Source organism: Saprolegnia parasitica (genome assembly GCF_000151545.1).
Source record: "Saprolegnia parasitica CBS 223.65 unplaced genomic scaffold supercont2.6, whole genome shotgun sequence".
NCBI classification, from domain to species: Eukaryota; Oomycota; class Saprolegniomycetes; order Saprolegniales; family Saprolegniaceae; genus Saprolegnia; species Saprolegnia parasitica.
In genome coordinates this window covers 41,656-67,655 of record NW_012156400.1, presented here as the reverse complement: position 1 = coordinate 67,655, position 26,000 = coordinate 41,656, and the positions used below count along the sequence as shown (strand labels likewise).

Here is a 26,000-nt window from a genome sequence, read left to right as displayed (position 1 = left end):
CTATTCCCAGCGGCAAACAGAGGGACCCCCTATGTAACACGCACTGGCCCACCTGATACGATACATATCTTGAAGTGATTTTCGCCCTCCCTGTGCGGGCACCGATATCACCGCGGTTGTCGGACGGCGATGTGCCCTTGCCGTCAAGGGCAAGCAGCCAATGCGCGCAAATAAAAAGCCGGTTCGGTGCTGCCCTATCACAGTGCACGGGTGTGTAACCGGATCATGCCCCGGGGGGTGGGGTCCAGTAAATACATCGAAGTTCGAAGCCAATAGGGCCAAGGCCATTGGCTGAAATGTTCCACGGGCCTTGAACCACAGAAATAGTGACTGCAACATCCTCTTTTCCCTTGACGATGATGCTCCTCCGCGTGACCCGGCACCAGCTGCGCAAGATGGCCTCGATGCTGACGGCCGACTCGGCCGCCAACTCGGCCAAGATGGGCTTTGCCTTCGGTGCGTCCTTTATGGCCGCCGGCTTCTCGGGCGTTGCCTCGGCCGAAGGCGAGAAGCATGCCATCAGCCCCGGCGAGTGGCGGTCGTTGCGCGTGCTGAGCAACGAAAAGCTCACGCACAACACGCACAAGGTTCGCCTCGAGTTCCCGAGCGAGACGGACACGAGCGGCATGAAGGTCGCTTCGTTCGTCATGGCCAAGGCGTCGCTGAACGGCAAGAACGTCATCAAGCCGTATACGCCGACGTCGGCGCCGACGCAGGCGGGCTTCTTGGACCTCATCGTCAAGGGTTACCCGAACGGCTCCATGAGCAAGCACATTGTCGAACTCCAGGCCGGTGACTCGTTGGACATCAAGGGCCCGCTCATGAAGTTCCCGTACGTCGCCAACTCGCGCAAGCACGTGGGCATGGTCGCGGGTGGCAGTGGCATCACGCCGATGCTCCAGGTCGCGCTTGAGATCCTCCGCAACCCCGAAGACCACACCAAGGTCACGCTCATCTTTGCCAACCAAACCGAAGACGACATCATCCTCCGCGACGAGTTGGCCACGTACGAGCGCATGTACCCGGGTCTCAAGGTCATCCACATCTTGAGCAAGCCGAGCGAGTCGTGGACGGGTCTCACGGGCCGCGTCGACAAGGACCTCTTGGAGAAGCACTTGCCGGCGCCGGCCGCCGACAACTTGGTGCTTGTCTGCGGCCCGCCGGGCATGATGGCCACGGTCTCGGGCGGCAAGGCCAAGGACTTCTCGCAGGGCCAGGTCGAGGGCATTCTCAAGGAACTCAACTATACTTCGGATATGGTGTTCAAGTTTTAAGACGCCACAAACTCTGTAATTTGTCTCCTTTTCGCCGTGCGATCTCTACACTGTGTGTTGCCGCGTTTCCTGCAGCTCGGCGAGTCGGCGCTGGTACTTGGTGGCGGTCGCCTACCCATCACAATTATGTGCCATGGACAGATCCTTGGCGTACCTTGAGCAGCTGCTTGAAGCTGGCGACCTCCTCGGTCAGCATGATGTTGCGCGTGAGCAGTTCAGCACAGCGGCGCTCGGTCTCTTCCACATGGGCCATGTTGGCCGACGGCACCTTGTGCAATTTCTTGAGCTTTTGGTTTTCTTTCTGGAGCGCCCGTAGCTCCGCGCTGAGCTCGACAGCATCTGTCTGCTTGGCGGCGTACAGCTGTCGCAGCTCGGCGATCTGCGCAAGCAGCGTCTCCTGCATCTGCCGCACTTGAGCCGCGCCGTCGTTTCCCGCCCCGGGCGATGGCATGGCGCTGGACCGCTCCCATTGCGCCTCAAGGCGATCGCGGTCTGCTTTGATACTCGCGCACTCGGCGTTCAAGCGCGTGAGCTCGAGGCTCTTCTCGGCCAGCATGCCCTTGTAGCTCTCGACGATTGACAAATTCTTTTCGAGCTGAACGTGCAAATCATGCTGCGTTGCCTCGAACTTGGTGCGCCAGAGCTCCGCCGCTGCCTCGCTGTCGGCGTGACGGGCCACGGTCTCGGACGCCCACGCCTCCATGTCCTTGGGCACGTCGTCCGCTTGCTACAAGGGATATGCAAGAAGGATGTGGATCGTTTGCCTTTTACCACATCGTGGTCGTGGAGGATGCGGCGCAGACGGAGTGCCACGTCATAGAGCTGGTACGTGCGGCGCTGCCACCGCGTCGCGTCCTGGCGCGTCTCGCGGAGCATCGCGAGAAGGTCCTCTTCCTTCTTCCGAAACGAGTCGATGAGCTCTTTAGCGACGACGTCGCCACCCGCGGCTGGCGCAGCGCCCGACGCCGCCCGCAAGAGCTGCTCAAGCTTGGCGCGGTAGTCGCGCTCCGTGGCTTCGAGGTCCATCGCTTGGCGCGTTCTATCCGCGTCGTCTCGGAGTCAATTTCAAACGACAGGCGGCTTTTGCATACGTGGTTTGCGTTAGCGCCTCGATCTCGCTCGCCTTTCTGGTCACAACCGTCTCCAGATCCTCGATCTGGCGCGCCATTTGGCGCATCTAGAAAATGCAGTAACCAGATACAGGATTATCCAGGAGCACAGTCGTACGGTCGACGTGAGCGTTTTGACTTGGTCTTGGAGCGCCTCGATGCGCGCCTATCCCAATTGATGTGTTGGACCATCGCACCCGGATGGATGTACTTGGGCGGCGGTCGCTTGGTCGTGGGCTTGCTGCTGCAGCTGTCGAGCATGATTCGTTCGCTCCTGGAGCGCCTCTTGCGCCGCCTTTTCGTACTGCAGCTGCCGCGCGTCGGCTTCGAGACGCAGCGCCTTGACTTGCAGCTCGAGCTCCACCTACGTCACGTCTTCATCTCACGCATCCAGACAGTTGCTTACATTTGTCTTGGTGAGGCGCTCTGCTCGTTGTTTCTCGGCTGCGAGGTGCTCGTGGAGCTCGCTCGTTTGCTTGGCTAGCGCATCCAGTGCTACTTGATCCTTGGCACGCAGTTCCAAAGCGTCCTTCTTCCCACGCTCGAGGTCCTCCATTTGCTACACACGGTAAATTGTGCGGCGCGAGAGAGTTGAACCCACCCCCAGCAGCGATTTCTTTTGGTTGACGAGTGTCAAGAGTTCGAGGCCGACTTGCTGGTGCGTCGCGACTTCCTTCTCGTGGGCACTGCGGAGTGCGACAAAGTTGGTTTTGAGCGCCACAAACTCGATCGCTAGCTCCCGCTTCTCGCTCATCGCTGTACTCGCTGCGTCTTGCGCGCGCTTCAAGTGCGCGGCGTGCTCCTCCTCGCGCATCTGAAGTTCAAGCACGTCGTTCTCTGCGTTGAGAAGCTTCGTTGTGAGTGCAAACGAGTTCTTCTCAATGTCTTCTTGGCTCGACGCGTGGGCGAGCTGGAGGTCGACCAGTGCTTTGCTAAGGCGCAGCTTCTCGCGCTCGCTCTCGAGCAGCTGCTGCCGCACGTTCACGTCACCTTCGACGAGCGTCTGGTACTTGGTTCGATACTCGGCAAGCGCCTTTTGCAGCGACTCGGCGTGCTCTCGAAGCTTGATTTTCTCGAGGTTTTCTCGGAGACAGCGCCCTTCGAGCTCGTGCGTCGCCTGCAGCAGCGCAACGAGATCGCTCGACTCTTCACTGTGGTTGTTGTTCTCATTCGAACGGGCCTTGGCAAAGGCGAGCTCGCCCTTGAGCGACTGCGTCTCGCGCTCGTACCGGCGTTGCTAACACGAGTCGCCGTTGGATGTATAGCTAGCTAGCTCGTAGAGACTGCGACCTACCAGGCCGTCGACCAATGCGTTGTGAACGATTGGAAAATTGTGCACTTGCTGCAGCAGCGACGCGACCAGCAAGCTGGCTTTGGCGCCGTCGAAATCGTTGGGCACGAGCCCGATACACGCCTACGCGGCCCTCAGCGCTTTCCAAACGCTTCTTGTCGATAGGACCATCGTGGAACAGTCGCCGCCGAGGGCCTGCCGCAAGTGCTCCGTCAAGAGCGAAGCGTCGTACGGCGGGAAAAAGCTGGTCGACGGTGTCGAGAGGGCCTGCAAGAGGCTTTCGAATGCAACGAGTGACTTGGTGAGAAGCGGACTCTCGGCCAAGCGCACCGACTACCACAACAGTTTTTGTATCAAGTTGATACACGTGGGTACCTCGTTGAGATGGTTGAGCGCGGGCAAGTCTACTACGTTCAAGCGCGAGTAGGTGGTTTTGCGGCTGCCTGTATTCTCGACTTGCTTGATGTGCACCTACACGACCACCCCATGGTCCGCGACCAGAAGACAAGAACATGGCTCACTCGAAAGATGGCCGCGGCAAAGTCGATGGCGGGTGTACCGTGCGCGGTCGTGCCGGCATGGCGCCGCTTCCGTGCGTTGGCAAGGACGCTCGAGAGCGCCGCGACAGAGTTGATCGGCCCCAGTCGCGTCGCGTGGTCGATGTGCGGTATGGCCACTGGCTTGGGCGTGAGCAGATCCTACGCAAACGAATGTATGGGAGATGGGATGCGAGCAACGGTCGCGCACCGTCGCCGTCTCTTCGTAAATCTCGACGAACGAAACCCGGAGATAGTACGTCGTCGACGTCTTTGCGCTGAGGAGTGCGATGAGCGTCGATAGCACGGCCGCCACCAGCCCGGAGGTTGTCTCGTCGCCTTGGAATATCGCCACGTGCGGCGAGAGCGCGCTGCCGCCACAGAGAATGCACCCGTGGATCCCGTTGACCACGGCTTCCAGAAGCGGCTGCATCGACTGGCGCACAATGTCGTCGGCCGTCGGCGTTTGCAGCGCATGGTCGGCGCGGAGACTCGACGACCCAGTCTACATAGCGCCCGTGCTTTTCTATTCGACACATAAACGACAGAAGAACCTTGGCGGTCACGGTGATCTGCTTGGACGAAGTCACCTCGAGTGCGCAAGGCTCTACACGGTGGCATTACGAGCGAGCCGAGGAGTGGGCTCAAGGTGCGCACCGCTGGCCGCAGAAGATGCGCTGGCCGTGTACACGCATATCTAGAGGGCTGTGGTCAATGGTATAGCAATGCATTCAACGTACTGGAATCGCGACGCCAGACGGGACATAGTCGTCCGGCGGCTCCATGCGGAACCGACGTTACGAGCTCAAAACGGGCGTTGCAACGTAGCTGAAGACTCGACTGTCACGGTGTACAACACTTCGGCGGTGGTATTTAGATAGGCTTATAGTAGACGAGTAGGACAGCTGAACAAGGCGCTCAAATGGCGGGGCACTGCATGGCGAGAGCGGCCTGTTTCAAATGTTCGCATGCGCGGGACGTCGTGGATGGCGTCGCGTTTGGTGCGAGCGAAGTCGACGGCTGTGGAGAGGGCGCCGCTGGCACGGCGCTCGTCACAGGTGTCGAGTTGGACGACGCAACGGGGACAGGCGGGGCAGCCGTCGTGGCAACCGCGGCGACAGGCGTCGCGCCACGGCCGCTTCCCAGCATGTCGTAAAGAATTGACCTTTGTTGAACTCCCACTCCCACTTGAAGCTGTACTTGCCGGGCGCAATGTCGGCTTCGAGGTCAAAGCACATGGTACAGAGCGCCTTGTCCTTGTCGGCGCAAAAGTTTTGGCAGTTCTGGAAACCCTTGTGGTCGATCGTACCGTCGACGTGCTTGCCATTGAGGTGCTCGTACGTCTTTCCGCTGAAGTCGTCGGTCGTGGCGCCGAGAGCCGTCCGCGAAATGATCGTCTCTTGGTCCGGGATGAACGCGCCCGTGCACGTATCCGCGACGTGGGTCTTTGGCGGGTACGCGAGGCAGACGCGCTGCCCAGGCGTGTACGTCGCTGTCGGGATCGCCTTGCCGGCGTCCGAGCCGTAGGCGCATTGGCACTGCTTCTTCTCGATGTTCATGCCTGTATCGACGCCAAAGCCCGCGGCCGTCTGGCGCTCGCTGCAGCGCGGGCGGCCCTTGCAGAGCGTCGGGTCCCATGGCTGGTCGGGCGCCGCCATGCGGTAGTCGGTGCATTCGATCCACGAGTGACCGGCGGCGCTGGCCGCGAGGCAGGCGACGACGGAGGCGACGTAGCTGCGCATGCTGAGGCTGGGCGTCTGCGGTACCGAGCGAAATGGAAAATGAGTTCGAAGATAGCGCACGAAGAGGCCGAGGCCGTAGAAACGAGGTCGCCCCGTCGCTCAAACTCCAGCGCGGCAAAATATCGAATCCAACACCGTTTCAGCGTGTTTTAAACACATTTGTGAAAACCATCTGTTTAGAACCGTTTCATCGACGCCAGCACAGACGCGAGCCTGACCCTTGGGTCATGCAGCTCCGTGCTCCTTCAGCGCCGAGCAAGACACAGAGGCTGCCTTCCTGGGTGCCTGACGGCGTAGCATGTAGTAGTATGCAGAACACGTCGTCGCGAAGCTGTTGTTGGACGACATGGCCAAGATGCAAGACGCGAGCCGGCACGAGTGCTGCACATTGATTGCGCTCTCACGAGAAGAGTTGAATGGGTTAAAGTCCGCGATAAGTGTTTGGCTCGCGCTGGAAGCATTCCATGAGCGACAGCGATGCCAACGGCACGGAACGGTACTAGTATGACGAGAACCTGCTACGATCAAACCCGCGTCTGTTGCGATCGCAATACAGTGGAGCTCGAAGAGCTAGTTGAATCGCTCTAGAGGCAATACTACTACATTTAGTGCAACATGCTTTTGCTCGTGCATGCTTAGGTCTTTGATTTGAGCTGGGTCTATATGTATCGAGATGAGTCGCGCCCACTCGTGTCGTCCATGAAAGACTGAGCACAGAGCCACCTAGATCTTCGTCATCACCACGCCTATGCAGCAGATTCACCGAGCGGAGGCGAATGGGTATGTCCCCTCCGACAGACCTTGGGTGTGTTGGCCTCCCATGGGCTGAAATTCTATCCCAAGCACTATCCAATGGATAGTTTGTGTGCCGTAAGATAGGCGACCTATTTGCATGTCCACGGGGTGAATTTTGAATTTCCGGATATCTTGCCGGACATGTCGCATCTTGGCTTGGATAAGTTCGGTTTGAGCCATCTCGCATTTTCCCATCGTGTCCAACAGTCGCGCCATGGCGAGCTCTCCCGACGACGCATGGTACACGCTCCGCTGCTGCAACGACCAGCAGCTGCAGAACATCTACCTCATCGTCGGCTACACCGTGCTCATCTTCAAGCTGTACGTTGCGAGAGCATGCCACGGCCTCACTCGCTTTGACTGTAGCTGGCGCTTTCCGCTCATACATCCGTTCAAGATTCTGTGCGTGCGCTTCCACGACGCCCTCATCGCTCATGGACAATGCGAATAGGACTGTCTTCCTTCACGAGATGGGCCATGCCAGCGCGGTCTGGCTCACATGCGGCAAGGTGCGTCAATCGTGCGCCTCGGATCTGATCTCATGCGCCATGGAATGCAGGTCACGGGCATGGAAGTGCATCCAAACGAAGGCGGCGTCACCAAGTACGTTGGCGGCATCGCGTTCATCATCGTACCTGCGGTATGCGATCACGTACATCGCTATGTTCATGCTCAAGGCAAGCCGACGCGTAGGGCTACTTGGGCTCGGCCGTCTGGGGCATGGCGCTCGTCATTGCGAGGTATAACGACGTCTACTGTCCTACCTCCAGCTTATATGTATATCCACAGCCCCAACAAGCTCGCGGCCGAAATTGCGGCCGGCGTCCTCATCGCGCTCCTCTTTGTCTTTATCTTTTACGCGCAGAACTCGTACCTGCGCTACCTCAACGCCGGCTTTATCGTGCTTCTCGGCGGCTTGCTGGCGCTGACGATCGCGACCGAGTACAACGGCGTGCGCTACCTCGTGCTGCTCGTTGGCGTCATGAGCTGTCTCTTTTCGATCTATGACATTTGGGACGACCTCATTGCGCGCCGCGTCAACGACAGGTATCCGCGTGCGATACGTAAGTTGGCTTTGGATCGATCGCTTTTCAATATGTAGTGACGCGTCTGTGTTTGCCAAGATGACGCACACCTCGAGTCGGTGCTGGGGTGTCATCTGGGGCTTCTTCGCCCTCGCCACAATGGGCTGCGCGCTGTACTTTAACCTCGTCGTCGCCATGCACTCGTACGCCTCGACGCCGACCATCCATGCCGCCTCCGAGATGACGTCAGGCACGCTCATAGCGCTTGTCCTCGCTGCAAGTGTCGTCGTCCTTGGCGTCGTGCACACGGTCTTGACCCGTCGCTGTACGTCACCTTGGTATTATGTTACTGCATGATCCAACGATGCGCTAGGTATGGTTCGAACGGGGTCCAACCAAGCCGGCTACGCCGCTGCCCCATAACCTTTGTACATACAACAACCACACTGCAGCTTTCATTGGCAAGCCAATTGCTACATGCAAAAAGTAGGCTCAAGACGACGTGTGGCGGCGAAGGGACGCGAGCGCCTTGGAGGCTTGAAGAGAAAAGACCCGCGTAAACGTGTCCGAGGGGACGCCCGTCGCGAGCACATCCAATGGCACGATGGCCGCACCGTCTTGATACATGCGTAGCGAGGGGTCAGGGTTGACCTCGAGGAGCAGAACGCGACCCGCGTCGTCGACCTACCAGAATCTGGTCGCTGGAACGTGCGTGCTGTGATCGACGACTACGTACCATAAAGTCCCACCCAAAGAGCTCGTAGCAGTTTGGCAGCGAGAAAAAGTGGCGCCGGTTTCTGGCGCGCGTCAGATTCTGAAACACGAGTCGGACGCTCGCGTGAATCTGGTCAAGGATCTGATCGTGGTCGAGGCCCGCCACATCGGAAAGCGCCAGATTCTGAGCCGCCTCGTCGTAGCTTGCAGCCCCTTTGTTGGCACTCATGTTGGTCACGTGCACGAACGGGTTTTCGAGTGCATCATGCCGGTACGCCTCCGTTGCGACGAGCGCGCGTACGTCGTGGAAGACGTACACATCGAGGTGCCCGACCTTCTCCCAGAGATTGGTGAGCTGGCGACGCAGAGTACTAGTCCGTACCGCCAAGACGAGAACGCGCAGATGAAACTTGCGATGGCGGTGCGCAAGCCATGGGGAGATGTATCGCTGCACGACTCGCTTTTGCCTATGCATATACGTATTATCCTAGAGCGCAGCCATGCACAAGGTACTTGTCGAGGAAGAGATCAAACGTCAGCGACGCGTCGTCAAAAAAGAAAATGCCAAACGCGTTGCTCGAGTCGCAGAGCTTGAGCACATATCGTCGTGTATCGCCGTTGGACGGCGTGTCATTAGACAAAGCGTCGACGAGCTCGTCGTACGAGCCCACAACGCGTGTCCATGGCATCACGTCCTGCGCGTACAACGGCAAGAGATCCTTGCGGATCAAACCGCTGCGCATAAAGTACTTGTCTATTCGCACGCCATTGGACCTTGGGCTGGCCACGCAAGAGTTTACCTGCGCTCAGGCGCTGTTCGAGCACGTCGTTCCATGGGATGCTGCGCCATGCGCGGCCAACTTCGTGCCGCAGCATCGCGATCGAATCTGCAAAGATCGCACCGCCTGTCTGACGTATCCGGATTTCGGTGTTTTATCCGGAAGTACGCGTGCGTATAGCCATGAAACTCATCTTCCGAGATGGCGAGTGAGCATCTCCGGGTCGTGACCGAGGCCGTGCTGCGGACGCCCGAGCTGCCCGAGGTACGTAGGCGTATGGCCTTAGCACGTAGATGCAATGAAGCGCTTGGTGTAGCCGCCGGTGCCGGAGCCGCCGAAATGGAAGGCGAAGGGCTCGATCAAAACCAAGCTCCATGCGGTGCAGACGTACCTCAACGCGCTCGAGTACAACTACACGGGGAAGCTCTACTTTAACGTCAACAAGCACCGAAGCTACAAGAGCATTTACGGTACGGCCAAGGAGATCATGGCGGAGGCGCTGCCGATCCAGTGCCTCGAGGCTGTCTTTGTCGCTGCCTACTTGACAGCGCATGGCATGCCCGAGTACGAAGGCATGAACCCAAGCCATCAGATCGAGCGCGTCCCGATCAGCTTCAAGTCGACGTCCGGTGGCAGCGTCTTTCGTCACATCGTTCTCGGCGTCAAGCACCAGGTAACCACAACGGGTTGCACCGAGCATCACTCCTACGCACCGTAGCACCTTTGGGGCGCGCTGGGCTTGAGTCGCAACCCTTCCCTCATGAACAAAGATCTCAAGTACAAGGTGCGCGTTTCTCACGTCTGATCGGCGGATACAAATCGGTTTGTAGCATTTTAGCGAGCTGCTCGCTGACTACGTCGAGAACTTTTCAAAGTGCCACCACACCGTGACCAAGATCTACGTCGGGTTTCCATTCAGCCACGATATTCACTCGTCCGAGAAGGTGCAGTGGCGGGTACGTTCTGTTCGCATGCCTTGTTATATTCATCTCGAGAGCGCGCTGTAGGTGCTCAATATCAAGATCAGCGAGCATCCGTGGGACGCGGTCGCCGGGCAATTTGATCTCTTTCTGCGCGAGTCGTCCGAGATTATGAGGTAGACACATTTTCGTGGTAAGGTATTACCACGACGGGCTTACTGTATTAGCCACCTCCATCGTGTCGGGGAGCTCCCAGAGAGCTTTGCCGACAAGTATCCACTACACAAGCCGCCAAAAAAAGGGTCGCACCCCCGCAGCCACCACCGATCGAGGTGCATGATCCCTCTTTCTTTCCAATGCGGCATGTGACGTGTGCAGTGAGAGCGAGGGATTCGGGCAGCAAGACGACGGCGAAGCGTCGCCGCCCGTCACACTCGACGAGCCGATGGCCCCCGTGGTGGACACGCGCCTTGTGCTCTTGCGCCCCGCACCGGCGAGCATCGTCTTCAAGCGCCTCGCGTCGACGTCGACCGACTTGGTGGCGTTCCAGCCGGCCAACATCTACCTCCACAACGAGTCGCCGTTCGTACTTCAGGTGGACGTGACCCCCGGCGCCTACCTCCTCGTTGTCGGCAAGCCACTGATCAAGACCCAAGGCGACATCAAGCTCGACCAGCCGTACTGCCGCTTCGTCTTGCAGCCGGTGCGTGCGGTCGCCACGCTGTGTTGTTTTTGATTGCGTTGTAGAGGTCGATCGCGTCGGTGGGACTGCGCTTCGTTCTGCCAACGGCCGCAGACGAGAGCGCCAAGAAGGCGGCGCTTGGCATGAGCTACGTCGCGTTGGACCCTGTCCAGCACAACGCCCCCGTCGTCGACGACCAAATCGCGCAAACCACGCACCTCACCGCGTCGCTCTCGTACCCCTATGAATGGGACTAGCTACAAGATGCACATGTCGCTTCATCGATACCAAAATCGAGACCAATCGAGATGATTCTTGCTCAAAACGAGCTCGCGAACCGTCCACTTTGGCGAAATCTTTGAATATTTCTATCAATCAATCAATCAATAGACCACTTGATAATATGGGAAGTCGATATGGTCGGAACGACGAAGGAAGAGATCGGTCATCAAACTGCAATTTGACGGCATGGCCACCTTTGTCGACGCGGTGCTGCACCAGCCCGAGCTGGCGGCCGTCGTCTTTGGCTATCAACATGGCGTCTATGAAGACGTCGTGAGTCGGTTCCGCGACTTCCACCGCCTCGTCGACTTCATGCAGCTGCCGGATGACGTCTCGACCAACGGCTCTTTCGCACCTTGAATTCCCATGTCAACAAGCCCTGCTGGGACGACGAGTACCCGCCCAACACCATCGGCGTGCGCACGCTCTGCCTCAATGTGCTCAACACGCGGGATCCTCGCTTTCCGCTGCATTTTGCGATCCTCCAAGGCGACCTGGCAGCGACCAAACGTATCCTGCGCTGCCGCCCCGACCTCGCGTACCAAGAGGCCATCCAAGCTGCGATTAAACAGGATCATCTTGACATCGCCACGTACCTCTTGGAGCAGCGGGTGACGCAAGTGCCAGAGCTCAACCGCAACTTCGACGACGAGTACCACGGCCGGCCGTCGCGGCTTCTCGACGATTGGCTACCCTCATGCCGCTCGACGCTCTACAAGAACGATGCGTCCATTTTGGCGCTGCTATGGGCCCATCGTCAACGCGACTGGGACAGCGACAGCCTTGTCCCCATAGCGCTCCAAGCTTACGCGCTCGAAGCACTTGGGTTCTTGATCGCGCATCTGCCACCGTCGGGGCTACGCGGCGCTTTGGATCCGGTGGCCAGGCAAGGTCATTTGCCTCTGGTCAAGACTTTGCATGCCCGGGGACTCTCCTGCACAACCAAGGCAATGGACCGGGCTGCCGCCAATGGCCACCTCGACGTCGTCACCTTCTTGCACGAGAAGAGAAGCGAAGGCTGCACGACCGAGGCAATGGATTGGGCTGCCGCCAATGGCCACCTCGACGTCGTCACCTTCTTGCACGAGAAGAGAAGTGAAGGCTGCACGACCGAGGCAATGGACCGGGCTGCGGTCAGCGGTCATCTCGATGTTGTCACCTTCTTGCACGAGAAGAGAAGCGAAGGCTGTACGACCAAGGCAATGGACCGGGCCGCCTTCAACGGTCATCTCGATGTCGTCACCTTCTTGCACGAGAAGAGAACCGAGGGCTGCACGATGGCAGCGCTCAGCGGTGCGACGGTCGAGGGCCACCTCGATGTCGTTCGGTTTCTCGTCGCGCACCGTGACGAGGGTGCGTCTTGTGTCATTCTGGACTCGGCGGCCGCCGAAGGCGAGCTAGACATCGTTACCTATCTGAACGAGCTCGGGCGTTTTCCGTGCACGACCTCCGCCGTCGACGAAGCCGCGAAGAACGGGCACCTCGACGTCGTGGACTACCTCTTGACGCATCGACGCGAAGGTGGAAGCCGAGACGATGCCGTGCGAGGAGCTCTTGATAACGGTCACATTGAGATCGTCCAGCGCCTTGTCGCGGCGGGATACCCCCTTCCGACAACCAACCGCAGCATCAAGAGAGTGATGCGCAAGCCAGGTGCCCTCGCGCTGCTGCAGCTCTACGTCGCACAAGGTGTTCCGCTGCCATCCTCTTCGGCAAAACATGTACAAAAGTACGGTGGCGATGACATTGCTCAGCTTTACCTTCAACATGCACCAGCGGCATTGTCGCCCAAGTACCCCATTCCAGTAATATGGCAATATGGCCTTGATGAAATTGAGACGGCACTCTTTAACAAAGACCTCGACTTGATCTCGGAGCAATGGACCAGGGACAGCGAAGAAGGCCCATTTCCATCGTGCATGAATACATCCTCATGACACAAAGATGCGTTGAGTGAGTTGACTCACCTACTCTGAGTAGACTCAGGGCCTACTCAACGCTACGATGCTTGCGCATCATAGATGGCGCCTTCATGGGAGCCGTCGCCGCTAGTGTTTCAGTGGTCTTGATGCCCGACCAGAGGGGAATAATAGCTATTAGGTATCATGTATTACCCCTGGATTGAACGAGAGAGAAGTTCCGACCCAGGGTTGGGGTTTACAATGTACAAGTAAGTTTAATCGTGTTTTCGTATCAAGTTATTGATCGCAGTGAGCTGCGACCGAAGGGACGTGTGTTGCGGGCTCTGCCACTCGACTAGACCGAGCAAGTGCATCTCAAGGTCCGTCGCACTGGTCTCGCCTGCCCATGACGCGTCGTCCTCATCATCGATGTCATCATCCACTTGGGACCGAATGCAGTCGTGGGATGGGCTACGTTCAGAGACAATGTGTTCAATTATACAAAGACAGGCCTTGTCCAATACAACGTACGCGACTACTTCTTGCAGCGGTGGCGGCACTCGAACAATGCGTCGTGGCCGGTACCCTAACCCCATCTCAGAAATCATTTCACTTGTGTAGAGCCACCCGAGGGCGGCGCCGGCGGACGCTTGATGAACGTGACGTATTCCATGTGATCGACGTCGACGCCGTACATGGCGCTCCAGTGCTCGAGCTTGCGCTTGAGTGCCACGGGGACGGCCGTAATGGCCTGGCCCGCGCCGGGCGAAAGAAGCATCTCGACGCTATTGCCGTTGATGGACGAATGCGACTCTTGGCGGCATTTCAGTTTGTTCGCAATGTCGTGGAGCTTGTTGACTTTCTGCACAAGCGGGCTCGCAGACGAGTGTCGCTTGGGAAGGGCCGGGATGGACTTGGGCTTCTCCGGCGCCGTGAGAGGCGTCATGTCAAGCGACCGGCGAGTCGTCGAGGCCGCAAACTCCATCATGATGGATTGGAAGTAGGACGGATCGTTGAAGAGCATCTTCCACCTGTAATGTATCCTCTATCTCCATCGCAGCGAGGATGTTCGTACCGTTCGTGGCACTGGCGCCCGCTCTTGTGCGGAAAGTGCGATCCGATTTCGTTCCAGTTCTTCGTACCGAGGCCGTACACAAGCGCCTGCAGCTTCTTGTCGTCCTACATGATGCTCGCTGGAAGATGCTCCCCACGGCGGTTGTGCTCGCACCTCTGGCGGCCAGTAGCTTTTGCCACTCGTCGCAGCGCTCTACACAGACCGAGCCAATGCTATCAAGGGCTTGCTTGGATCGTCGCCTACGTGCTGCTTCTCATGCTTTGCCATTGTCCTAGTTGCGCGTCATCATGAGGCGCAGGCCATAGCGATCGTGTCGTCCGACCTCGCGGTTGTCTTGCGCTCGCTTGGCCTGCATACGCCGGGCGGCGGCCAGTTCTCCTTGTCGACGCCTATCACTGCGGCCATTCGCCATGCGTTGCAGGACGTTGCCGGCATCATACCCCGCGCCTGCATGTCCATGGCCACGGCTTCTGCTCGCCTGCGCAACGTCCAAAATGGCACTCCGTCTTTTTATTTTACCCCCGTCCATACAAACCCCAAGCTTGGATATGCGGCACCGTGCTGGATACGGGCCAAGTTATCCGAACGATGGCGCGAAATTCAAATCCAGCTGGCCCGTCCGCCCTTGACCGCGCGACTTGGCGCGTTCCGTGGTCGTCGTCATTGGCCCAGATGGATATATGCTGGCTACATAGGTCCTTCGTGGCCTCAGCGCGGCCTTGGCGGTAAAGGCGGCTGAGACGGAAGCGACTCGTATCAGGATCCCAGCTGCACTGACTTGATTGAAGTCGAAGGGTGATGGAGCGTTCGAGGCTGCGCTCCAGGTGTACAGGCTGCGTCGATGCTCTCTACACGCAATGCTAATATCATCGAATATCATCGACGACCGATCGGTTCGACGAGGCAGCAAAATGCAAGCAAGCATCGAGATACCGTACAATCGGGAGGCTTTTGGGCACCGTGCCACGCTGCGGAAGCTTTGTGATCGTGGCGAAAGGTTCAGGAAGAGTGCACTGCGTCGAGGACCGACGGACCGAAGCCATGTCTGTATCCACGTGTGGCTCAAAGCTCCTTAAGGTTTGGGTACGAAGCTTGATGCCGAAGTCTGTCTGCGGGGCGAGCTACAACTGGTAATATATTCTTGAAGACATGGAGCCACACGTGTGCTCGGACTTGCGGCAACTTCAGCCAAGGACATCCTACGTAGCGTCGCTGGGGTAGACACATGCAGCGTGCACAAACTGCAGAGCTATTGCGCAACGTCTTTGTACTCGATTTCCAGCACAAAGTACTACGTCCAACGAGGCTACAGTCATGGCTACAGTCATGGCTACAGTACCAACGGAACCAAGCCCCGCTCCCCGAACGCATACTACAAACTATACTTGTTGGCGGTAGCGACACGGAGCGCTCACTGCTTCCCGCGACAGAACAGCAACGCCGGGGCCGAGAGCTGCCGTTGTGGCGTGGTCCGTGGTGAGTCCGTTGCTGGGACCATGTTTGACTCGAAAGGCAGAGCTTTGTCGAGGACATCAGAGGGCAAGGTGACGTGTCAGAGTGCACGGCGCTGGCCCAAAGTTGACCTAAAGCGCGACCGGCATGCCACGCAGCGGCGCGTCCGCAGTGAGAATCGACGGGCCGGGTGCGAAATGCAGTCGGAGCTGTGAACTCGAGATGATATAGGGTCGGACCAAAGGCAGCACAAAAGGAGGAGGTCGTTGCTTGGATCTGATCCAAGTCCACGATGCGTCTGTGGGCGACTTGTAGAGAGATAATAGAAATAGTAGGTGCAATGATGGCATCAGGCGTTGAGAGAGAGTGCTTGGTGGCACTGGTGAAAAACAGAACGACCCTCGCAATACAAACAAATGGGCAGATTATTGGAGCTAAACAATGTAATGAGATGGTTTTTACCTGCGTTTAGTGATCACTCAAATGTCCTTCCGACCTTGCCGCGACGAGCAAACAGGGTAAGAAGCCCACGGATGTCCATGAGAAAGAGGGAGGATGACGACGTGATGTCGCCTTCTTGGAGCTTTTGGCAACCGATCGCCTGCTTCGTTGATGTTCGGACGTACATTTCGGTTAAAAAACGGTAATTTCAGCCCCTGCACGCGATCACTTCCATCGACGCACGGCGCGGCGCTTCGATCAGGAGGCACTAGAGGCACAACTTGCATCACTATACGCTGGGTAGCACCACGGTGCGATCCATCGCGGGTGTCATATTGTCCGCGCACGCGAAATACGCCATGCCTCTTTGTGGAAATATACGCTATGTTATGTTTCGTATGCAGAAAAACGGGAATTTGATCATCGTGGGGCCGGAAGATGCATTTTTGGATTTTCTCGCAATGACGCAAGCCCACATCCGCATCCTCGGCGCGCAGCCGGCCGAGTACGCTGAGATCTTGTCGCCGGACGCCATGCGCTTCGTGGCGTACCTCCATGAGGCCTTCGAGGGCCGGCGCCAGGCGCTGCTGCAGGCGCGCGTCCAGCGCCAGAAGGAGCTCGACGCCGGCCGCTTCCCGACGTTCTTGCCCGAGACCAAGTACATTCGCGAGAGTGAGTGGAAGGTCGCGTCGATCCCCAAGGACCTCGAGGACCGCCGCGTCGAGATCACGGGCCCCGTGGACCGCAAGATGGTCATCAACGGCCTCAACTCGGGCGCCAAGTGCTACATGGCGGACCTCGAGGACTCGTCGTCGCCGACGTGGGCGACGATCGTGTCGGGCCAAATCAACTTGCGTGACGCGGTCCGCCGCACGATCTCGTACGACCACCCGGCGACGGGCAAGAAGTACGTGCTCAACGCGACGACGGCGACGCTCCTCGTGCGCCCGCGCGGCTGGCACCTTGACGAAGCGCACGTCACGATCAACAACCAAGTCGTTTCGGGCTCGCTCTTTGACTTTGCCTTGTATTTCTTCCACAACGTCCACGAACTCCGCCTCCGCGGGTCGGCGCCGTACTTTTACCTCCCGAAGCTCGAGTCGCACCTCGAGGCGCGGCTCTGGAACGACGTGTTTGTGGCGGCGCAAAAGTACCTTGCGGTGCCCGTGGGCACGATCCGCGCGACCGTCCTCATTGAGACGCTCCTCGCGGGCTACGAGATGGACGAGATCCTCTTTGAGCTCAAGGAGCACTCGAGTGGCCTCAACTGCGGGCGCTGGGACTACATCTTTTCGTTCATCAAGAAGCTGCGCAACCACAAGGCGTTTGTGCTGCCGGACCGCGCCGCCGTCGGCATGACGACGCCCTTCATGGCCTCGTACGTCAAGCTGCTCATCCACACGTGCCACCGCCGCGGCGCGCACGCGATGGGCGGCATGGCGGCGCAGATTCCAGTCAAGAACGACCCGGCGCTCAACGACAAGTTCATGGCGGCCGTCCGCGACGACAAGCTCCGCGAGGCCAAGGCTGGCCACGACGGCACGTGGGTCGCGCACCCGGGCCTTGTGCAGATCGCGATGGACGTCTTCAACGAGGTCATGCCGACGCCGCACCAGATCGCCAAGGTACCGGCGCCGTCGTCGCCTGTAAACGCAGCCGACCTCATTGCGGTGCCGACGGGCCCGATCACGGCCGCGGGCCTCGAAGAGAACGTTGACGTGGCGCTCGTCTACACGGAGGCGTGGCTCCGCGGCAACGGCTGCATCCCGCTGCACAACAAGATGGAAGACGCGGCGACGGCCGAGATCTCCCGCGCCCAAGTGTGGCAGTGGCTCCGCCATGAGATGGCCACCGAAGACAAGGCGCCCATCACCAAGGCGCGCGTGCTTGCCATTTTGGCCAAGTGCACGGCGGCCCGGGGCGCGTCCGCGCCTGCCGGCCACAAGTACCAGCTCGCGCACGACGTGCTCTTGACGGCGCTCGCCGGCGACGAGTTTGATGAATTTCTGACGCTGCCGTGCTACCCGCACGTCGTCTCGCTCGCGTAAGGAGCTAAGATCCAAGTCGTATCTCCCCTCCTCGATGCATCGTCATCATCGCATTGAGTGCTCCTCGCGCAGCTGCGTGGGGGCTTTGATTGTATGCGGTGGAGCCTCGATTGGGCACTGTCCATGGTGGGATACAGTTTGCATCGATCGATCGAAAGATAGATAGATAGATAGATAGATAGATAGATAGATAGATAGATAGATCGATGGATAGATAGATAGATAAATAGATAGATAGATAGATAGATAGATAGATAGATAGATAGATAGATAGATAGATAGATAGATAGATAGATAGATAGATAGATAGATGTATCCAAATGATGCAACGACATGTATTATAGATAGATATACACAAAGAGTCCTTAGAGCCACGGAAACCACGTCGGGTAGATCTGCGAGAGCGCCTCCGTGTTGGTGGCCGACGCAATGAGTTCTTGGACCGCGGTCGGCGCCGACGGCGTCATTTGGCGCGCGGGTTTCGGTGCGAGCGCCGCAATGCGATCGGTGACGACCTTGACGTTGGCGTCGACGCGCTGCTTGACTTGGTTCTCGGCCATCATGCGGCGGTGCGTCTCGGCGTGCGTGTGCTCGAGGCGGCTCTTGGTCTTGCTCGTGTGCCACGAGAGGAGGTCGTCGCGGAAGAAGAGGCTCAGCTGGTTCATCGTGATCTTCTCGTGGCCGTCGCTGAGCAGCGCCTGCGCGACCGCCGCGATCGCAATCGTAAACGGCCCCTCGACGCCGTTGGACGTCAGGAACGCCTGCAAGTTGCGCGTGAGGCGGAAGGGCATGACGCAGCTGGCCTCGACGATGCCGCTCGCCGCATAATTCGGGCGCAATTCGCAGCTGAGGACGCGGCCGGTCGCGCGCGAGAAGACCGTCTTGTGCGGCGTGCGCTCGCCGACGTGCAGGATGTGCGTCAGGAACGACGTGAGCGCCAAGTGCGCGGTAAACACCGACCGGAACTGGAAGAGGTCGTCGTAGTGCGGCACCGTTCGGTGCAAATACTTGGCCAACAGGTGCTCCGACACGTGCTGGTCGCAAATCTCATTGTAAATCGCGAGCTTCATCTATGCCATCGTGAGACATGCGTCCCAATATATCGTCGTCGTCGTACGTTGGCCATGTTTTCTTCGACTTGGCTGATCTTGCGCCGGTAGAGCTCGACGGGGAAGTCCGGGTCCTTCTTTTGCAGCGCACACTCGAGCTCGTAGACCTATTAGCATCTATCATCAGATGTGTCATCTACGATAGTCTCGTGTACCTCGCCCAGCGACACGTGGTCGATATTGTCTTCCATCAAGCGGACGCGCGGAGTGAGCGGGATGACTTTGGGGATGTGAAACACAAGGTGGCGCTGCTTGGTTCCTTGTGGCGCAGCAAGAGCCGGTTCATGAGCAAGTGCATCTGCATCATGCGCTCGTCGCAGCGCGTGATGTACGTCATCGCATACTGCACAAGGAACGAGTAGTGCTTGCCGTTGTTGCCGCCGAGCGTCACGCGCCGCTGCGTGTACCCGTTGCGCAAGAGGACGTCGGTCGTCGAGTCAAAGTACGCGAGGCGCGCGTGGAGCTCCTTGATCGGCTCGGCGTTGGTGAGGTACTGGCCCGGAATCTCGACCGCGGTCTGCCGCAGCTCGGCGAGGTGCCGGCTGCTGTGCTCGAGGAAGACCTTGTCGGCGTTGCGCTTGCCGTAGCGCTTGACACGCAGCTGCAAAAGGTGCTTCCACAGCTTGAGCCGATCCATGACGTCCGAGAGCGTACTCGTCGCCACGTCCTTGGTCGCGTCGTCGTCGGCGTCGGGCAGCATGAAGTTGGTTTCGAACGGGCCCTTGAACTCGGCGACGAACGCGAGGTGCTTCTCGCTCTTCTGGTGCGGCTGCAGAATGAAAAACTTGTTGCAGACGCGGCTCAGCGTGTCGCGGAGCATCTTGGGCACGGCCTCGTGCTTGGCAAAGCTTGGCAGCTGGTAGCACTTGAGCAAGAGCGCGTGCACGGCGGTCAAGAGTTCCTCCTCGGGCTCGGGGCGGAAGCGGACAATCATCTCTTCGAGAACGCACTCCATCTCGAACGCGAGCCCGTCGTGCGACCGCCGAAGAAAGTTGAGCAAATCCTCCGTGTACTGGAGCGGGCTCACGTCCGACTTGAGCAGCTCACCGCCCGCGACCTTTTCGAGCCACGCGTCCAGCGTCAGGACGGGCGTCGCAGGGCCAAAGAACGACGGCGTCGCCCGGCTCGCACCGACGAGGCCCGGAATCTCGGCCACGTGTTCGTGCGCCATGGGCACAGCGACCACGTGGCCCGATTTCGTGCGAAAGTAGACCACGTCGCCGGTACTCGCGTTGAAGCCGGTCGCCTTGGGTGTCGTTGAGGCGAGCGGCGTCGGTGGCGCCGACGCCAGCAGCTTTTCCTTGTCCATCGAGAGCAGCTCGCGGTTCTCGAGAAAGAACGCGCGCATCGTGTAGTAGAGCGCTTGCGGAAACTTGGCCGAGAGACCGCGCAAGAGATTGCGAATCTAGTCGACAAGTTATACCCAGTCAATCGATCGTCGACCGAACCTGCGGCGCCTCGGGTCGGCAGAGCGACATGAGCAGCTGCGGAATCCAAATGATCCAGATCCAGATCGGGAGCTGCTTGCCGTGGGCCTCGAAGGCTTGGATGAGCACGCCTTTTTCATTGTCCATGCTCAGAAGCCAGAGGACGCGCGCCAGGTACAGCCGTGCCGACGACGACCGGTGGTGCACGGCCTGGAGGTAGCACGCGATCGTCTGCGCCGCAAAGTCGAGATCCTTGCGCTCCGTAAAGAGCGCGTCGCAGTACTGGCCCCAGCTCAGCCAGCCCTTGCCGTAGCTGTCGCAGAGCTGCAGACTGTGCGAGAAGGCCATGTTGGCATCGCTCTTGTCGCCGAGCGCGTCCAGAAAGAGACCCTTGAGCCGGAAGAGCTCGGCCTTTTGCCGCGCGTCAAAGTAGTCCAAGTTGGTGTTGTTGAGGAGACTCAAGCCGCCCTTGAACTCCTTGGTCGTCTCGTAGCAAATGCTCACTTGCTCGCGCAGTTTCGAGAACGCGTCCTGGACGTCCATGGCCGGGATCGTATAGAGCGTCGAGAGCGCGTGCAGACACACATCCGGCAGCTGCTGCTTGCGCGCCGTGTGCGCCATCTTGACGATCGACCACGGCGAGTCATGCAGACACGCCAGCAGCTGCGCGTCGCTCCAGCTAAACGTCGTCTTGATGACGGCAAACATGTGCGACCGCCACGTGAGAATGTCGTCCCAGAGCAAAATCGGCTCGTGCTTGTTGGGCAGCCGCTCGCGCCACGTGTTGATGCTGGGCTTGAGGTTCGGAAGCGTGTGCGCGGCGCTCGCGGCCTTGATCTCGGCCATCATCGCCATCGACTCTTTCGCCTCGACAAACTGCTGGAAGAGGTGGAGCAGCGGAATGTGCGCGTTCGAGAGGAGGCGCGGGAGGCCTTGCCACTGGTGCAGCGCCATGTCGACCATCTGCGAGCTCAGACTGTCCATCTGCGGCTTCTTGTCGCCGTCGAGGATCGCAATGTAGAGCTTCTTGAGCCGCACAGACGGCGACCCGGCCTCGGACGCCGCCTGGATCGAGGACGCGTGCAAGAGCTGCTTTGCGGTGGTCCAGTCGCCACGCTTCCAGCAGCAGTCGAGCAGCAGCTCTTGGTTCTGCGTCGCCTTGGCAAAGTCGTGCAGCAGCGGCCATTGGCAGAGATGGTTGACGCAGCTCACCCACTGCGTCTCGAGCACCTTGAGCTCAAACGCACTCGACTCGATCTTGAGCTGCTTGGACGTCTGCGAAAGCGCCTGGAAGTACACGTCCTGGGCTTCGTGCAGGTAGCCTTGAGCCTGCAAATGCAACGCCATGCGCGTCTCAGGCTTGATGCACGCCTGCACGTTGAGGCCGACCTGCCAGTCGAGCTCGTGCAGCTCGGCGTAGATGCCGTGGAGCACATCGACCCAGCGCTCGCGGTCTTCGAGAAGCGTCGTCGGACTCAGCACCATGTACTCGGCAATGCGGCACACCTGGCCCCACACGTTGTACGTGTTGGCGAGGTACAAGAGCAGCTCGGCCGTAAACACAGGCATCGGATACGCCATCGCAATGCCGTCCATGAGCGTCTGGACGACATTGTGCCGACGCGCAGTGGCGAGCGGCAGTCGGAGCTCCCGCCGATGGTACCGCATCGAGAGCAGCCGCAAGAGGTTCTGCGTCGGGCCCATGAGGTCCATCGGGTTGAGAAGCGTCCACGCCTGCGGAAACACCGACGCCCACAGCGCGTTGGCCATGTCCAGATCCACGTGCACGAGGCTGCAGAGCGGCGAAAGCAGCTCCTTGCTGCTACACTCGCGCCAGCTTGCGAGCACTGCAAGGTGTTCGGCCCAGAGCGGCATCGCGACTAGCGCCGCGTTGGCCGCGTCACCCGTGGCCAGCGTAGGCAGCGGCGCGCCGGCCGTCGACAGGGGCGCCGTCGCCGAGACACTTGTGAGGAGCAACTCGACCGCGACAACGGGCCAAAACCGAGTGCCGCACGCCTGCCAGTCGTGCTCGAGGATGTACTTGAGCTTCGACGTCGTCGAGTCGCCGCTGGCCTTGGCAAAGTGCGCAAAAAACTGTCGCCGGAGGGCCACGTCGCTCGCGAGCAGGCCGGTCGTGGCCGCGCCGTGGACGCTCGCGTACAGCGGGTTTGTATCGGCCGTCGCGCAGATGCTCAGCACGAGGTCGTGGTACTCGGCCAAGAGCGGCTGCGCCGAGATCTCGTGGAGGCGGTCAAAGGTCGCCATCTTGCTCAGTAGCGCGACCTTGTCTTTGATCGTAAACACCGACGACGCGTCGTCCTTGACCATCTTGGCGACAATCTTGGTGATGCTCAAAAGCAGCGGTATGTGGCTCGAGTGCTCGAGGCAGTGCGACATGAGGTGCACAAACATACGCGCGAGCTCGCTCGACTCGAACGTGCACAGCGCGAGGAGCTTGAAGCACGAAATGAGCATGTCCATGTACACCTTGCGGCCCGCAATGGTCGATGCAGGGACGCCCATGACTTGGGCAAGACCGGCGTCGCTTTCGTTGCTTTCGCGTCCTTGGGGCTGTTGACGGCCGCCGACGCCTTCTTCTTCTTCGACGCGTTCGACTCGTCCTTCGTCTTCTTTGTCCGCACCGTATTGTTGACCGTCAGCGACGACCGACCGCTTGCGAGCAGAACGTACTCGTGCGCGATCGCGAGGCTCGGCGTCGCCATGACGCGGTCTTTTGCATGGGCGCCCGCCGAGACACCGACGTCCGTGCCGCCGATCGAGCCTTCGAGCGACGACGCCGGCTTGGCGATCGACACGACGTGCTGCAGATGCTCCTTTGTGAGGCGCTGCGCGAGCTTGATGAGCGACGGGGCAAACAAGTCGATGAATTTCGTCGACGCCGGCGCCAGCTCACTGAGGAGCTTGAGCATGTACGCGCCGGGACTGCTCAGCCGCGCCGACGCTGCGGACGCGCTCGGCGAGTTTGCAAACAGCTGCCGCATGCGCGCCGCTTCGTGGTTGATCATCGGGTTGAGTGCGCTTTGACTCGACGTCGCCGGCGACGACAAAAGAGCTGCCTCGGGCGTCGGCGGCTTGGCCTTGCTCGTGCTCGGGCTACCGATGGTCGTGCTCGGCGTCGACAGAGGCGCGTCACTCGACACGGCCGCAGCCTTGAGCAAGCGCTCGTTCAAAATGTCACGCAGCCACGTGTAAAACTTGCACGCGACGAGCTGCGGCGGCGCCTTCTCTGGCGGGTACAACTAGACAACCATAAAATGAGGTGCATCAAAAGAAAACACGGACCTCGATCATGTGCTTGAGGTACTGCGTCAGTTGATGCTGGACGTCGTTGTGCTGGCGGTCAAAGCACGGCTCGAGCAGCTTCATGATGCGCGGCGCGTACTGCACCACGTACGGGACCGGTCGGTTCGACTGCGCAATGACCTGCGGCGAGATGAGCGTGTTCAAAATCCCCAGCACCGCGTTCAATATCGCCAGCGACGCGAGCGGCGCCGACTTGTGCACACTCAAAAACGACGGCATCGACGTCGCCGGCGCGTCCGTGGGGGGCGGCGCCTTGGCGTGCAGAATGATCACTTCGGCCGTCACCGCGATGAGCTTGTCAAAGTACGAGAACCGGATCGACGCCGACGGCCAGAGGTGCAGTGCGCGGTGGAAGAGCTCGCCGCACGTCTTGGAGAGGCGGTTCGTCTCTTGCTTGTCGGCGCACGCGAGCGCAAAGCGGAACGCAAAGTTGACGATGAGGTCCGTCATGGCGCCCGTGAGCTCAAAGTCGTCTTCGTTGAGGAGGACCGCCTCGGCTTCGGTCGTCGTCGGCTCGGTCGGCGCGCCCGGCACGAATGCATCGCCCACCTTTTGACGCTTGTCGCTGCTGCTCTCTTCGCTTGTCTCGGTCGCGGCTCGCTTTTTGGACGCCGGCGCCTTGTCCGAGACCCGCTGGCGCCGCGTGAGCTCCCACGCAATCACGAGGTCGACGACCGAGACGGCCAGCCGCCGGTTGTCCTGCGTGCTGCTCGGCGGAATCGCGAGTCGGTTGAGCGAGTTGACCATGAGCGGGATAAACTGCCCGCGGAACGGGTAAAACAGCGACGGCTGGCGCACGACGAGGTACCAAATGTGCACCAATTGCTGCAAAATGTGGCCTTCTTCAAACGCAATCTTCTTGGTCCACTTGATGGCCTTGATAAACTCGTGGGCGGCAGCCGCGTCGGCAGCGCCGGCAGCAAAATGTCAAACGCCTTGCGCACGAGAAAGCGCGAGTCGAGCTCGTACGTACGGAGGAGCGCCACGTACACTTGCAGCACGATTTTCGGTGGCGTGTCGTACACCGAGATGAACCGACACACGTTGACATAGGCCCAGAGCTTGGACGTGAGGTCTTGGGCTTTCAGATGGTTCCACGCAAACTTGATGACTTCCTTGCGGTGGTCCGTCACGTACCGACTCATGTGCTGGATCAAAAGCGTGCCGAGCTTGAGGAGCTCGATGCGCAGTGCCTGGAACGTGTCCTGCGGGTAGTCCTTGCTCGCGAGGATCTCACGGAGCATGAGCATGACCGCGTCCGGGTCCATGACGTCGGCGTTGTTTGTGTTCGGGTCGTCAAACGACGTGTGCAACAGCGGCATGATGAGCAGCTGGATCGCATGCACCTTGAGCTCTTCGGTCGCCGCATGGTCGCGCAGCATGCCGAGGAAGAGGTGCACGATCGCGCGCTTGTGGGCCGGCGCATACGTCGCCGCCACTTCGTCGCGGTAGAACGCGCGGAGGAACGTAAAGTCAAACGACGTCGGGTGTAAAAACACGGGCAGCAAATCCAAGAGCACTTGGACGTCGTCGGGCTTGGCGCGACAGTACTGAATGAGCACCTTCACGAGCAGCTTCGACTCGAGATGGTACCGGATCGGCAGCCGGTCTTGCGCCTGGAGCCGCTGGACGCGCGTCGGCGACTTCCACAGCTTTTGAATGCACTCGACCATCCCGTTGGACGTTGACGCGAGCCAGTGCGGCTCGAGCTTGCACAGCGAGCGCACGAGCCGGAGGCCTTGGTAGTGTAGTTCGAGGGCCTCGAGCTGCGGCTTGGTCGCGTACGGCGCACTAACGCTGCTCGGCACGGGGCTGCTCATGCTGCTGCTTGGCGAGACCAGCGCCGGCGACGCCGAGAGCTGCCGCGCCATCTTGGCCTGCGCCTGCTGCTTGGCCACCTGCACATACTGCGACTGGGCTTGCTTGGCGCGCTCCTGCGCGTCCGCGAGCTTGAGTCCTTGGGCCTTGGCCGTCGCGAGGGCTTGCGCGTGCACCTTTTGCGCGTTCACCTGGATCTGTGCCTGGAGCTGCGCCTGCTGCGTCGTCATCGCGGTTGGAAGACTCGTTGGCATCG

At 59.6% G+C, this 26,000-nt stretch overlaps 10 protein-coding genes across 10 annotated transcripts in view; 5 read left to right on the top strand and 5 right to left on the bottom strand.

The window, feature by feature from the left end:
- Positions 1–306: 306 nt before the first annotated feature.
- On the top strand, positions 307–1,320 carry SPRG_02346 (hypothetical protein). The gene has a single exon (XM_012340922.1). It carries the CDS (start codon positions 357–359, stop codon positions 1,272–1,274), a length of 918 nt encoding a protein of 305 aa, XP_012196312.1. The 5' UTR covers positions 307–356; the 3' UTR covers positions 1,275–1,320.
- On the bottom strand, positions 1,249–4,995 carry SPRG_02345 (hypothetical protein; the record flags this gene model as incomplete). Its single annotated transcript, XM_012340921.1, has 16 exons — positions 1,249–1,385; positions 1,429–2,001; positions 2,046–2,313; positions 2,366–2,451; positions 2,502–2,549; positions 2,595–2,747; positions 2,790–2,942; positions 2,985–3,620; positions 3,678–3,797; positions 3,843–4,007; positions 4,050–4,145; positions 4,196–4,372; positions 4,422–4,715; positions 4,765–4,817; positions 4,868–4,907; positions 4,951–4,995. 16 exons carry the CDS (start codon positions 4,993–4,995, stop codon positions 1,320–1,322), a joined length of 2,973 nt encoding a protein of 990 aa, XP_012196311.1. The 3' UTR covers positions 1,249–1,319.
- Positions 4,996–5,128: 133 nt separating this feature from the next.
- SPRG_02344 (hypothetical protein) lies at positions 5,129–5,952 on the bottom strand (the record flags this gene model as incomplete). The annotated part of the gene is made up of 2 exons (XM_012340920.1): positions 5,129–5,348; positions 5,393–5,952. The coding sequence occupies 2 exons, from the start codon at positions 5,950–5,952 to the stop codon at positions 5,129–5,131; spliced, it is 780 nt and encodes a 259-aa protein (XP_012196310.1).
- Positions 5,953–6,961: 1,009 nt separating this feature from the next.
- On the top strand, positions 6,962–8,225 carry SPRG_02343 (hypothetical protein; the record flags this gene model as incomplete). Its single annotated transcript, XM_012340919.1, has 8 exons — positions 6,962–7,068; positions 7,114–7,149; positions 7,199–7,256; positions 7,307–7,387; positions 7,441–7,487; positions 7,537–7,794; positions 7,850–8,097; positions 8,146–8,225. 8 exons carry the CDS (start codon positions 6,962–6,964, stop codon positions 8,193–8,195), a joined length of 885 nt encoding a protein of 294 aa, XP_012196309.1. The 3' UTR covers positions 8,196–8,225.
- A 26-nt stretch (positions 8,226–8,251) lies between these two features.
- On the bottom strand, positions 8,252–9,365 carry SPRG_02342 (hypothetical protein). Its single transcript, XM_012340918.1, has 5 exons — positions 9,287–9,365; positions 9,000–9,240; positions 8,869–8,953; positions 8,509–8,820; positions 8,252–8,456 (listed from the first exon to the last, which is right to left on the bottom strand). The coding sequence occupies exons 1-5, from the start codon at positions 9,360–9,362 to the stop codon at positions 8,265–8,267; spliced, it is 906 nt and encodes a 301-aa protein (XP_012196308.1). The 5' UTR covers positions 9,363–9,365; the 3' UTR covers positions 8,252–8,264.
- Positions 9,366–9,376: 11 nt separating this feature from the next.
- SPRG_02341 (hypothetical protein) lies at positions 9,377–11,158 on the top strand. Its single transcript, XM_012340917.1, has 9 exons — positions 9,377–9,400; positions 9,446–9,529; positions 9,582–9,938; positions 9,984–10,049; positions 10,096–10,221; positions 10,273–10,361; positions 10,413–10,517; positions 10,564–10,888; positions 10,933–11,158. Exons 2-9 carry the CDS (start codon positions 9,467–9,469, stop codon positions 11,122–11,124), a joined length of 1,323 nt encoding a protein of 440 aa, XP_012196307.1. The 5' UTR covers positions 9,377–9,400; positions 9,446–9,466; the 3' UTR covers positions 11,125–11,158.
- Positions 11,159–11,335: 177 nt separating this feature from the next.
- Positions 11,336–13,086, top strand: SPRG_02340 (hypothetical protein; the record flags this gene model as incomplete). The annotated part of the gene is made up of 2 exons (XM_012340916.1): positions 11,336–11,479; positions 11,527–13,086. 2 exons carry the CDS (start codon positions 11,336–11,338, stop codon positions 13,084–13,086), a joined length of 1,704 nt encoding a protein of 567 aa, XP_012196306.1.
- A 568-nt stretch (positions 13,087–13,654) lies between these two features.
- Positions 13,655–14,392, bottom strand: SPRG_02339 (hypothetical protein; the record flags this gene model as incomplete). Its single annotated transcript, XM_012340915.1, has 4 exons — positions 13,655–14,081; positions 14,126–14,229; positions 14,279–14,317; positions 14,369–14,392. The coding sequence occupies 4 exons, from the start codon at positions 14,390–14,392 to the stop codon at positions 13,655–13,657; spliced, it is 594 nt and encodes a 197-aa protein (XP_012196305.1).
- Positions 14,393–16,466: 2,074 nt separating this feature from the next.
- SPRG_02338 (malate synthase A) lies at positions 16,467–18,094 on the top strand. The gene has a single exon (XM_012340914.1). The coding sequence runs from the start codon at positions 16,480–16,482 to the stop codon at positions 18,064–18,066; it is 1,587 nt and encodes a 528-aa protein (XP_012196304.1). The 5' UTR covers positions 16,467–16,479; the 3' UTR covers positions 18,067–18,094.
- A 337-nt stretch (positions 18,095–18,431) lies between these two features.
- Positions 18,432–26,000, bottom strand: part of SPRG_19413 (hypothetical protein) — a gene marked incomplete at both ends in the record, with an annotated part of 13,397 nt that continues 5,828 nt past the window's right edge. The window contains 8 exons of the mRNA XM_012341263.1: positions 18,432–19,136; positions 19,184–19,282; positions 19,331–19,359; positions 19,413–20,580; positions 20,624–23,147; positions 23,192–23,862; positions 23,906–24,768; positions 24,813–25,962. Of these exons, the coding sequence (XP_012196653.1) occupies positions 18,432–19,136; positions 19,184–19,282; positions 19,331–19,359; positions 19,413–20,580; positions 20,624–23,147; positions 23,192–23,862; positions 23,906–24,768; positions 24,813–25,962 (7,209 nt within the window). The remainder of the gene's footprint in view (positions 19,137–19,183; positions 19,283–19,330; positions 19,360–19,412; positions 20,581–20,623; positions 23,148–23,191; positions 23,863–23,905; positions 24,769–24,812; positions 25,963–26,000) is intronic.

Bases quoted from the DNA above. Each gene is read 5' to 3' on its own strand.
- SPRG_02346 (XM_012340922.1), top strand. From the start codon at position 357: ATGATGCTCCTCCGCGTGACCCGGCACCAGCTGCGCAAGATGGCCTCG.
- SPRG_02342 (XM_012340918.1), bottom strand. From the start codon at position 9,362: ATGCTGCGGCACGAAGTTGGCCGCGCATGGCGCAGCATCCCATGGAAC. The intron at 8,954-8,999 runs GTACCTTGTGCA...GTATATGCATAG, and splicing joins TTTGATCTCTTCCTCGACAA to GCAAAAGCGAGTCGTGCAGC. The intron at 8,457-8,508 runs GTACGTAGTCGT...AGATTCTGGTAG, and splicing joins TCTTTGGGTGGGACTTTATG to GTCGACGACGCGGGTCGCGT.
- SPRG_02341 (XM_012340917.1), top strand. From the start codon at position 9,467: ATGGCGAGTGAGCATCTCCGGGTCGTGACCGAGGCCGTGCTGCGGACG. The intron at 10,050-10,095 runs GTGCGCGTTTCT...ATCGGTTTGTAG, and splicing joins ACAAAGATCTCAAGTACAAG to CATTTTAGCGAGCTGCTCGC. The intron at 10,222-10,272 runs GTACGTTCTGTT...AGCGCGCTGTAG, and splicing joins CCGAGAAGGTGCAGTGGCGG to GTGCTCAATATCAAGATCAG.
- SPRG_02338 (XM_012340914.1), top strand. From the start codon at position 16,480: ATGACGCAAGCCCACATCCGCATCCTCGGCGCGCAGCCGGCCGAGTAC.